General features: G+C 36.8%; 1 protein-coding gene across 2 annotated transcripts; it reads left to right on the top strand.

The window, feature by feature from the left end:
• Positions 1-4,100: 4,100 nt before the first annotated feature.
• On the top strand, positions 4,101-13,157 carry LOC105048708 (uncharacterized). Of its 2 annotated transcripts, none has more exons than XM_010928126.3 (7): positions 4,101-4,467; positions 5,434-5,551; positions 5,642-5,853; positions 5,932-5,959; positions 8,186-8,294; positions 12,689-12,761; positions 12,941-13,157. In XM_010928126.3, exons 1-7 carry the CDS (start codon positions 4,228-4,230, stop codon positions 12,947-12,949), a joined length of 789 nt encoding a protein of 262 aa, XP_010926428.1. In that variant the 5' UTR covers positions 4,101-4,227; the 3' UTR covers positions 12,950-13,157. The 2 variants fall into 2 exon arrangements, with proteins under 2 accessions (XP_010926428.1, XP_010926427.1); XM_010928125.4 differs by having other exon boundaries at positions 12,689-12,816.

Genomic DNA, 13,157 nt, shown 5'->3' with positions numbered 1-13,157 from the left:
GTCCGGACGAAGTCTGTCTGCAGCCGTTGGAGTCGAGGATGAAGCCCGGCTCCCGTAGGAGTCTGGGCGGAGTCTTTCTGCAATCAAAGTTAAAGGCGAAGTCCGGTTCCCGTAGGAGTCCGGACAAGGCTTACCAGCAGTTGATGTTGAGGACGGAGCCCGGCTCCCGTAGGAGTTCGGGCGGAGTCTACTTGCGGTTGAAGTTGTCGGCGGAGTCCGGCTCCCGTAGGGGTCCGGACGAAGTCTGTCTGCAGCCGTTGGAGTTGAGGATGAAGCCCGGCTCCCGTAGGAGTCCGGGCGGAGTCTTTCTGCAATCAAAGTTAAAGGCGAAGTCCGGCTCCCGTAGGAGTCCGGACAAGGCTTACCAGCAGTTGATGTTGAGGACGGAGCCCGGCTCATGTAGGAGTTCGGGCGGAGTCTACTTGCGGTTGAAGTTGTCGGCGGAGTCCGGCTCCCGTAGGAGTCCGGACGAAGTCTGTCTGCAGCCGTTGGAGTCGAGGATGAAGCCCGGCTCCCGTAGGAGTCCAGGCAGAGTCTTTCTGCAATCAAAGTTAAAGGCGAAGTCCGGCTCCCGTAGGAGTCCGGACAAGGCTTACCAGCAGTTGATGTTGAGGACGGAGCCCAGCTCCCGTAGGAGTTCGGGCGGAGTCTACTTGCGGTTGAAGTTGTCGGCGGAGTCCGGCTCCTGTAGGAGTCCGGACGAAGTCTGTCTGCAGTCGTTGGAGTCGAGGATGACGTCCGGCTCCTGTAGGAATCCAGGCGGAGTCTTCCTGCAATCAAAGTTAAAGGCGAAGTCCGGCTCCCGTAGGAGTCCGGACGGAGTCTTCCTGGAGTTGATTCTGCTGAGGACTTCGGTTGTGGATATTTTATACCCAACAGGTATCCTTGTATATTGTTGTGTAACATTCTTTACTGGCTTAAATATAATGGGCATTTTGTCCGATTCTAATGAGGGGTATGTTTGACATTATCTTTTTTTTTCTTGAAGTTGTAGTGCAAGAAATATTTAATTTGGATATTAAGTTAAATATGTAATGACATATACTGATTCAGTGTAGTTCACTGACGAAAAAAGATACATAAATTGCATGATGCTACATTATGCATAGGTTAATATTCTATAAGGAGAATTAATTCTACCAAACAGAAAGGATTTTCATTTGTAGTTTTACACTTAAGGTTAATTGACTCAAGAATAAGCCAGTTCAAGGATTCACAATAACTTTATTAGAGGTTTTTGGTTGAATTGAATCCTGTAATACATGTAATGTTAGACTGCCGTTGCTTGTGATGCCATCCTTTTTTTTTTTTTCCCTCAAACTCTGGACTATTTCACAAAACTCCTCGACGCATGTCAAGCGGCAGGCATAGAAAATGCCAACGTATTCTTCATTATATATATATATATATATATATATATATTCAGCATTTTATTTTTTATCCATCTCTGAAGTGTCTAATTAGGTGTTAATCCAAATGATAAATGCACTCGGAGAAAATATTGTCCCATTGTAAGCTATCTCAGACCTCTCCTCTCTTTTTTTTTTTTTTTTTTTTTTTTTTTTCTCTTCATTTCCTTTTTTTTTTACCTTTTTCATTGTATTTATGGCACAATGAGAGATCATATGCATCTCTTATTCCTCCCTCCCTCTAGATGGCTTCCTCATCCCCCCCTTCTCCCTCCCCATCTTTCTTGTACCTTCCTTCTCTCCTCCTTTCCTTCATACACTTATTCCTAAGCACTTCCTCTTCTTCGTTCTCTATGCATGCCCTCTTACTGCACATTTCTCCCATTTCTTCCATTCCTTTTACCATACACATCCATTCACATTCCTCTCACTCAAATGGGATGAAAGGAAGAAGAGGAAGTATCTTCGAGTCAAATCCACACATGCGGATGGAGAGGGCCATAAATTAAAAGTTGCAAAGGAGAAAATCATATCTCGTTCAGATGCGGCAGAGGGAAAAAGGAAAGAAGAAGGGAAAAAGGAAAGAAGAGGGAAAGCATGGGGATGGAGAGGGAAAGGGTGCCTTGGATGTCGTGGCCTCTAGTGGTGAAATTCATTGGAAATCCATTTACCTTATTCTTAAGGTAGCTTCTATCCTTTGATTGAAATTTGATGATGGGCATCACAACTCCATCCATTGGTTCCTCCCCATTCGTGTTGGCATCGACGGTGATTTTTCTCCAAATAATTAAAGCAATGACCATGGATTCGATGGTTTTCTCGATGTTGAATTTGTCGAGGTATGGCTTGAAGAGAATGGAGAAGATGAGCTCACTGGCACTGAGGCTAAACTTATAGTGATCATCATCATCATGGAACACTAAATGGGGAGTCGAAGGCACCTATCCCAATCTTGATGATGAGGTAGGAGGGGTTCTAAGAGTCATCAAGGTGATAGGAAATATGAAAGGAAGGATTGGAGTTGGAGGTGGAGCTCCCATGACTTGTTAACGGAAACCCCAAAAAGGAAAGGGAGGTTGAAGATGCTTATGGAGATCTTGGCCCTCATAAGGGGCTTCTAATCCTCCCGAAACCTGATGGAGGCCTTCGTAGCATCTGAAAGGTCCAAAAGATAATTTATTTTTTTTGAAAAAAACAACTATAATCATATTTTTGTAAGAAAAAAATAATTTTCATATTTATACAGCATCCGAATCTTGATATAATAATATTTTTTTCATATTAGACAGATATATCAAAATTTTATGCAGCATCTAATATTTAAGGATGTATTTGGTTACACTTTTTGATTTTTGAGTTTTATTTTTTTTTTTCATGAATATAGCTTTTGCTAATTATTATATTTCTGTTAAATTTTTCTATTATCTAATTATATTCACCTGCTAGTACAATATGATTATTTTCCATCAATCTATGATAATTTTTATCCAAATCTAATAGTTGGACAACATGTCATAAATGGAAGCTAGCTTTTGCTAGTTAACAAATAATGCATGGCTATAAGTTAACCTTATCAATTGGGTTTAATCATTCCTCTCACTTGCAAGTATGAAATTTTTTTTTTTGAATGCAAATTTTAAATAGTTTATGCAATTTTTAAGGTTGATAAACCTAAAATATTTTATAGTTCTCGGAGGACCTAGAGTGCAACTTAAGATTTCATATTTATTTGTAGAGTTGGATTTACAAATATAAGATCAGCAATCTCTATGTTTTGTGGACTTCAAAATAATTCAAAAAATAAGTGTCACAATCTCATCTTTTGTATTTCTTTGTAGCATCTGTAAGTGATTTCTACTCTATATGAAACACAAGAACGATGGTCAACACACACAAAAAAAAAAATTGTCTATATTAATTATAGATAAATCCTTTTGTCATATTCCATTATAAAAAATAAAATTATTTGTTCACATGTGGAAGATGTAAAATAAAACACAAATCATTCACCAGACATCCATATAACCCACCACGTGAAGCGCTGATGGAGCTCCATTATGTTATCTTGGACATTGGAAAATAATTCGTAAAGATCTGAGGTCTTATTTCTTTGTCCATCAATAACAAGTCATCAAGATCTTTTTTTTTTGGTAAACAGTCATCAAGATCTTTATACGAAATGTATTCTATACTAACACCTTACAACAATTCAATGCAAGTGTGGAAATATTACTAAAAAAGTATGTAAATAAATAAATTGTGGCACACGTTGGGTTTAAACTATGGAAGCTTTATGTATAGAAACATTATCCATGATTGGATGCGCCTCAACAATTCTCTCTTGCGAATAAACTACAGCTCTAAATACTAAAGTTTATATAATATATCATACGTGCTTCATGGTTTATATTAGAGGGTATGCTTAATTATCATCCAACAAATACAAACACAGTTCATGTTAACCATTCCCATAAAATCTCCCCAAGCAGCTGCAACCCACGGCTTTTAGAAACAGGCAGGGGCAAACTCGACATATTTCGGCCCCGCACCGGTAACCTAATCGCGTGTATCATAGAATGAACAGACCGCGCGGGTTTCCACAACTTCTGGTGATGTTCCGGGGGAAGCCTAGTCAGCAATCGCATGTCCGAACTGACTCGTTTTAATCATTGCTTCACACGTCACCGTCTTCTTCTTCCACCCCAATTCGAAGAAAGAGAGGCTTCTCCCTAGGGTTTCCTTTCCCCCATCTCTTCTCCTTCTTGTTCTTCTTATAGGGTTTCCTCCCGGATTCTTGTTTTCTTAGAGAGATTGGGAGATGGTGGGGCACGGGCATGCGATCCCGCTGGAGGTGGTGGGAACGATGATCGAGATGGCGGACGTGGCGTGGAGCGCCCTCGAGTACCGCCGCGAGCGGAAGGCCGAGGCGGCGGAGGAGGACGAGATCGCGCAGCTCAAGGCCGAGAACCTCCGCCTTAAAACCGTCCTCGCCGACAATCTTGCCGTCCTCCAGGGCCTCTCTAAATCTCCCTCCATCTCCAAAGATTGCCCTCCCGATGTAAAGCCCTCTTTCTCCTCATCCTCCTCCTTTCTTTTCTTTCCGTCAATTTTTTCATAGTTAAACCTTGATTAGGCTTGACACGGGATTGTAGCGTGAGGATGTGTGCAAAATTGCAATCTATTTGCTCGCACATAAAAATGATGAATTGTAAATCGGTAACCTATCTCTCTTCTGCATTTATGGAAAATACGAAATTTCAAAACGTTCAATAAAAAAAGTAAAACCAATGGTTAATTATGAAGATCTTGGCTTATCATATTCTGGAAATTTATGTCCGAAATGTGACAATTAATTCCAGTGTATGTGGAGAGGCTTGTTAATGTGTTTATAATTCTGAGTTATATGGAACTAGTCCGTGCATATCCTGATGTCCATTGGAAGTAATGTTATTTGGTTCCTGAGCTGCTTCAGTCTGAAAGGGTGGAGATCTCTATCTCTTTCCAGACTTCATACTTATTTGCTTGTTTCTTTTACTAGGGATCTGCAGCCACACCATTGTCTTGGTCACACTAACACCTGCATTCTTGTCATTCCAGCCGATTCTTCAATTACATAGTCACTGTTTTAGTTTTTACTATATTGCATATATATGGGTTAAAATTCCAAAAATGTCATAATATCTGCTATTCCACTCTATTCAAACCTTATTATGTACTTAAGCTTCCTGGAAATTTTAAGAGCCTCCTTTTCCTGCTATTGCATCTGAATTTGTTCCTGCATCTTCCTTTCATGTTCAACCACAGTCAGTTATATATCTACGGAAAAATGTATCTAAATGTTCATAATCTAAACCTATGAGATAAAAGGCAGTTGTTAAGTGTCTTATTGACATCCCAATTGTGAAAAAGGGAAAAAGGTTTCACATCTGACATGAAAAGCTAACCCCTCATAGCTTGATATAAAACTAGTTGATTATGGTTATATCAGTCTGAAGTCAAGTAATCTAAAGTTGTCAATTTGCAGTTATATACACGCCTTGTAGCTGCGGCGGACAGCTCGAGCTTCCTGGCCAAACTTGAATCACTTCATCAGGAGTCAACAGATTTACCAAATGGCAAATTCCCATCTAGCGAAGCCACAGGTTAGTCCTGGAGAACCATGCCTTTAGTGGTTCGAGTCATTTTTTTGGCACCTGTTTTCAATTAACATTAATATGAATTTTTTGAATCAGGGACCAATTTAAATTCTGTGGAAATTATGGTAGATGTTGATCATGGAGAGCCTAGTTGGTGGGTGTGGGTCACTCATGATATTGTCCCAGGTTGCTTGGAGGAAGTTAGTGGAATCGATAATGAAAATTATGTCATCATTAGTGAAGAGAATGTAATTGATGGCATTGCCGACTTCATAGCTAGATGCATCCTAGAAAACCCAAAATCTAAGGTATGGTTTAGAGGCTTTAGGAGTTGCTTCCTATTTGCATTGCATAATCTAATAATTTTCATTATCTTAAAACATCAGGATTTAACGCCGGAGGAACTGCAGAAAAGTAAGTTTACATGGACCCTTTTTCTGAAACTGTAATATGATATTTGTTCAGGAAATTCCCTCTAATCTACAACATAGCTTTGATAATAGTCATACATTGATTTTATTTTTTTTAATCATGAAAACACTTTTTATGTAAATGATTTTGCATATCTGATAGAATTTTTATCTGTTGATGTAGATATTTTTATCCTGTATGAACAGAAAGCATAATAACAAACATTGTTAATATTTATGCAATTACACTTCAAGCTTGGTTATTTGATAGGTTCTTAAAAGATCACTGATATTCATATTTGTTAGATTTTATTTGGGATCATATTGTACTGATTGTAAACCAGGATATCTTTATGCATAAGAAGAGATTATATTTTAATAACATGCTTCTGTATTGTAAAATCCATTACTTTACTCTTTTTGGAAGAATACCACTTGTAGTTTGGGATCCCTATACGAATGTGAAGGGATTGATTTTATGTATAAGTGGATCTTAGCATGCATCTCCTCCAAGTCCTTTCAAAGTTCATTCAAACCTTGATGGTCTTCTTTTCAAGTTTTTTGGGTTATTGAATGATGTGATCTTTTGTCCTCTAATCTCTACCATTGTCTTAACATGCTTTTTTTCCTTTTTCTTTTTTGTCATATGAAAATTTGTGAAACTTTGCTTCTTAGAGTCTCCATTCCATCATACCTCCCTTTCTTTTTGTGGGCCTGTTCTTTTATGGGTAAATATTATGAGAAAGTTGGTTAACTTTTTCATTGACCAACTTATCCATGTTCTCATGCTTTTCAAGATGGGTAAGTTATTTTCCATGAGTAGTATTTACCCATGAAATGGAGGAAAAATTTTGTCCACCTAAAGGGTGGCTAAATAATTTTTTCATCAATTAGTAAAGTAGGCATTTAATTTTATTACTAAAATACCTCATTCTCATTTCCAATGCCTTCATCATTCAATGCCCAATAACTTAGTCATCCACTTTCTTCAAACATAAAAACCATAAAGGATATTATGAAAAATATGGATAAATTTTAGTAAGTTACCAGGAAAGTAGTAATGCAAAAAAACGTGGGTAACAGATTTTGAAGCCACTTTTCCATGCATAAAAAAATATAAGAATATGAATAAATTATTTTTTTATCTAAATATTGCCTGAAAATATTTATCAAGGAAAATATGGATGTCTAGGTAAATATTTATCCTCAAAAGAATGGACCTTGTATGTTTCATCCTTAGTTGACAGACACTTGTACTTACAGTGCTGTATCCACTTTGTCACTCTTTCCTGCACCCTCCTTTTAAGGATTTCCTATTCCTTTTTCTTTTTTTTCTTTTTTCTTTTTTTAATTTTTTTGAAAGAGAGAGATCTGCTTTCCTATGCCTGCAATAGGCATACATTTGCTCCCAATTCTGGTAACTAAGGTTTCATTTTCAGTTTTACCTGAAATTTGCTTCCTATACAGCTTAATATTTTTGGGGAAACACATGGAAATATATTTGATTCAGTTTCCTCATGACGAGGAAATAGATGGGAAATGTGAACATGATTACTTGAAAAATCATTGATTACTGAGAAACTTGTGCAAAGCCACTGCACAGTATTTTGTCTGTGATTTCGCGATGATTTTTTGAAGGCTTCCCATGTATTTTGCATAAGTTTTGATTTGCTTTAGCTGATCGTTTGCCAATTCCAACTTTTGGACCTTTTCCTAATTCTCATTTTCTGTTTCTTGTGTACTATATTATGCATTTGTTTGCAATTATGGTTTCCATTGTCTGGTGCATGCTCTTTTTGAAGGTGTATGGTATGATATGGCCATCTGGAAAATTTTAAATTGATGCTGGCTTATAACTATGTGATTCCTAAAAGGGCGTATTATTAAAAATGCTTTAATATCTATTTATGTATGATATGATATTTCTTCTCTCACTTGTTAGCTAGTGAATGACTTTTTCTTTTTCTTTTTTAAATTGGAGAGATGAGCATGACTTCTTAGACAATTACATTATTTTCTTCCTTTCTATAATACTCTTTTATATTTTAACTTCATATCATGTTTTCTGTACTAAAAGCATCTAGGATATGACATCCTACAATTCCTGGCTTCCTTTGGGTATCTAGTGCATGTGATTTGTGTTCTAGGACTTGATCTTTTTGTGTTTGGATTATTCTATTTTACAGTTTGGCATATTTATATATACCTAAATTGACATATGAGATTGCAGCTGTGACAAGGGTTTTGGGTGGCATTAAAGATAGGAGCAAGTGGAGAAATGTTTGGGAGGCTGGAAAAATTATCTACACCTTATCAACCTGGGGAATTGCTTTGGTGGGGTGAGCTTTCATGTCATTCTTCCTTTTTCTTCTCAACACTTTCTAGTGATCATCATTCTTTATATCCTGTAGAACAAATTATTCAACAACCACTATTATATTATAGTTGTAAAAGTGTTTCCTGACTTGCATATTCAAACTGTGTGGATCTATATCCATAGTCATCATTGCACTTGTGATGCTATATTATTAGCTCTTGTATTGCGGCAGGTAGAAGGAAAAGTGGCCACAAACATCAGAAAGTGTAATGGGTTTGGTTGGGGGGCAGTGTCAATGGTTGATCTGGTCCCATATTCAAATGGTGTGCATTAACTTAAGGATCTTTTTGCCTGCTCTGTCACCGCTTGCTGCTGACGAGCAGCCAGGCAACCTGCTGTTTAGCTTATTTTGATACAACTGGAGAACCTTTGTCCCCTTAAAATTCAACTTGTTCTGCTGCAATTTCCATTTTCTTTATAGTGTAATTCTTCAAGAGTAAGGGGCTGGTGAATAGGTGGATTTTGAATCATTTGAGCTGTCACTGACATTGAGACTGCATTATGTCAGTGGTTTGGAATTTTTGTTTCGTTGCTTTTTTTTTTTTTTTTTTAAAAAAAAGAGAGAAAATTCCATGATGAATTCAACTGATAGATGATTTGTATGTGCTGATGTTTGAAAGATCATAGTCAGCACATATGTTTGTATTGAGGTTGCACCATATAGTTATGCCTGGTCTGCCAAAACTGGATCAGCCAGGCATGCCTAGCCGTCATGATTGTGTTAGCTGTGCATAAGGGAAAGTGTCAATACCACTTAATACATTAGATGGACATGACTTCTAGAATATTGGAATGCCATGTTTCTGTTGCATCCTATTAAATTTCAGTCAAATCTATTCTATTAAATCTGTAAAGCATGTAGGATTGAGAAGAAAGGTACACAAGTCACACAGATAATGAATGCATTAGGTGCTAAAAGGGGAAATGATTTTCAAGAATTCCTCCCTAGTACTTCTGCTAGCAATAAAACTTAAGGATCTATTTTGCTCAATCCCTCAATTTTATCTTTTAGCATAATATATGAAACTACCATGAGTTTTATTCACAAAATCCATTGGTTGGAACAAAATGAAGTTACAAAAAAAAGGTTTTAAGGTGTAAAGTTGGCTCAAATACTTTTACAGTTCAAAGTTCAATTTCAAACTACTCCAAGTTAACTGGTTGTATGCTGAAGATGCAACAAGTTGCTTGCTGCCCAGATGTAAAACTAGTTACAGTGAAGTTCTTGTGGAAATATAGCCAAAGAGGAAGCGCATACAGGATGAAATCTGAGGCGGAATTTGAAGAGGGAGCTCAGCACACCTCAAATAGGAAATGTGGAAGACTTGGGTTGTCAGTTGACCCGAGTGGATCGATCTTGACTCAGAATAAGCTCGAAACAGGCACACCGAGCTTGAACTAGGTTCATTGGCTCAAAATTAATTTCAAGCTGACTGGAAACAAACCTAGCTTGGTTAGGCACAGCCTGATATAGCTCAAAATAGGTTTAATATATTACAATATATGTGAAAGGACATTGCCCAATTATGAAGATCCGGGATCTTGAGAGGCGCAAAGAGGGGACGGTCCTAAGCTTTGGCATTTTTTTGCACAAAGTAGCTGCCCAAGACTCGAGCCCATGCCATTGTGCTTGTCAGCCCCAGCTTTTTACCATTGCACCAAGCAATGACCCCTATATGTTTTGTATAATAATCAACATTGAAGCTGAGCTTGATCTCGAACTTCAGGCTTGAAATATTTTCATGCAAAGCTTGATTGAACCTAGCTAGCTTGGTCCTAGCGGAGACCAGGTAGGCATGGCTCCGGAGCTGGTGCTTGTCTTGACGCTTTTTTGATGTTGAGGGAGGGGTTAACTTGTTGATCAGAAAAAGGCAGGGACCAAGTTATCTTACGTAGCATTTAACCAAGTTTAAGAAAAAGGTAAAATAGGTATCAGAACTTATTTACCAGGTAAGGTACCTTCAATGAGATTTTTCTGACCAACCTTTGTTGAGTATATGGTGCTTTAGAATTAACTACTTGAATGGTTTTTTTTTTGGTTAAAATATGACCCATAGTTCGGGTCAAGGGATGTACATGGTACTATCCTTTGGTCTTTTTTATCCTTGTATTTGAACCTTGTTAATGATCAAACCTACAGATATGAATCAATGATCAAACTTATAGATATGAATTGAGTGTCATTTGATGAGTAAGATCGAACAAGGGAGAGGGATATTGGAAAGGATGAAATAAGAGGAAGTCATTGCTAGTAGTAATGGAAAACAGGTATTTTAAGGAAAAGAAATTTGATTGTTAAGAATCAACCAACAATAGAGCAGCATTGATCATTCTTGTTATATGCAGTACCATCATGTAGGCAAAGTTGCAGGATCCTTAAATTTTGGGTGCTGTGCAAACTTATTCTTGCCCCTACTCCCAAAAGCTTCCCAGCATTTATGAGCTTTGACTGCTATATGCCGCCATCATGAAACTAATTGCTTTTTAGTTGATGAATTTGCAAGCTTCATTGCATTTGTGACCTATTCTAGATCTAGGTTGTGTCAAAATATCTTCAAATGCTTAATATGATTGAGCAATTGTAGGAATACCTTATCCAGATGCTTCTTAAGGGGCGTTTGGTAGCATGTAATCCTGATAGGATTACATATAATTTTGCAACAGATAATCAGATTACACTGTTTGTTTCGTTACTTTCACAGATAATTCTGCATTATATGTAATGCAGCATTACCTCAAAAAGATGTAATCTGATTGTCTAGGGAGAGGTGGTTATGTGATTACATATAATCTTACAATCCTTCAATCTTGTAACAAGATAACTTCAGAACCAAAATTTTTCCATCAAAATAAATCAAAATAAATTATGGGTAGTCCCAGTTGGTGAAAATATAAAAGAAAATATAATGGATGATGTCACGAAAATGGTTGGTCTCAAATTAAGTTGACCCTCTAGAAAATAGACAATAATCAATAAGTAAGGATGGGGGTACTGAAAAAATTAGCTTATATTCCATGTAATCTAAATTGTATACTAAACACTGCAATGTAGGATTCCCTGTAATTTTACAACAACATTACTGCACATACGAAATACTGCAATATAGGATTCTCTGTAATTTTATTAGGTAATCACATTCCCTCTGCAATTACATTACCATAGCAACATTATCTATGTAATGCACCAAACGCTACTTTAACTACTCCTGCCTTGCAATGTTTTCTAGGATGCTACTTTGCTGCTTCGTGTTTTATTTTACCAACTGTTTTTTTTTTTTTTGGACTGCCACTTTGCTGCCTGACCTGTAAATGCTCTTATAGCTGCTCCCAGATAGGGGATCTTTAGTACAGTTAGTCAGGAATGTATTGTAAATAATTTAACATGTTTATATATTAATTTATATAGATATTGATCAGTATGTTATGTTGATTTATATAAAATTTTCCAAAAAATTAAGGAAATAACCCATTTTATTTTTGTTGTTGTAGAATTGATAGATTGTTTATTTATTTATTGCAAGAATGACATAGTTTTGAGATTTTTCGACAATTGCACCTAGGGATCCACTCCATCCTATGTGTATTGTAGCTGAACAATATAAAATATGTGCATCTCCAATGAAAATATGTGCACCCAACTCTGCCTAAGCTGCTGGAGCATATTTTTTGGATTCAGGGATGAGATTGTTCAAAAATTTTAAAATGGTCCTTTCCTGCAAGAAAAATAACAGTGCTCCAAAACTGCAAAATTTCCAAAAATTAAACAGTTGTATACTGATACAAATACTGTGATCATTTTATCCTTTCTCATGAATAAATATATATTTACCAATCTTTAATAATGTTTTGAATGATTTTCTTGAAAAAAGCTTTTTCATTATTAATGACAAAGAGGGAGAGAGGGGCTAAATATTAAATCTTTCGTAAAAATAAAAGATTTAATGATTTAAAATCATTTAATGACAAAATGTAGATCGTCTATGTGGCTGGCCCATGTTGGTTTTTGAATGGCTAAATCTTTGACAAATGATTTAATGTAATTTCTAGCAAGAAGGATTTCATCCATGGTTTGTGTTGTTGGTTCTCTCAACTGTTTCTTTGATAAAATTACAATGTCTTGATAAAAAAAATTAAGCTACTGTACCAATATACGAAATAATAAGGATGATTTTATTTTGTAGAAAGTACAAACGTTCCTTTCTTTATCAAAGGGCATACGGAATATAACAGTATTGGGGTTTAGAGAAATGTGCTTCTATAGTCAAGAAATTAGTTGGACAAAGAGAATCTTAACTGTTGTAATTATATGTATGATGGATGTATGATGGCTTTTGGGTTCCTGTTAATGAATTGCAGGTTATATAGGCACCGGGCAATTTTGAAAGCTGCAGCGAGGGGTGTTAGTGCATCTGCCAACCTTGTCCTGAAGGTTGTCTAAAGTGTGACATTAAATCCATCCATGTGGTTATTGACTTCATCTTGGAGTAAGTCTCTTTGTTTGGAAAAACATGCTTTGTGGTTAAGATTTGTGGGCAGAAAATCATGCTGTTGCATTTAGGTGCGGGGGATGTATAATGATGTTTGTGTTCGCGTTACTTTTCACTGCAGGTTATATGAGCACCTGGCTATCTTCAAAGCTGCTGCAAATGGGTGTTATTGCGTTCACCACCCTTGTATAGAAAGTCCTGCAATGCTGTAACACTAAATCCATCATGTAATCCTTGACTGCCTCATTGATGTTTGCTTCAAATTCTGTACAGACTACATTTGCATGGTATTTGTTGTGTACTATTCATTAAGTTAAAGTCCATGAATTTGAAAAGTC

Source organism: Elaeis guineensis, chromosome 7 (genome assembly GCF_000442705.2).
Source record: "Elaeis guineensis isolate ETL-2024a chromosome 7, EG11, whole genome shotgun sequence".
Taxonomy (NCBI): Eukaryota; Viridiplantae; Streptophyta; class Magnoliopsida; order Arecales; family Arecaceae; genus Elaeis; species Elaeis guineensis.
Note: the sequence above shows the minus strand (reverse complement) of the source record. Positions and strands in the feature narration are given on the sequence as shown.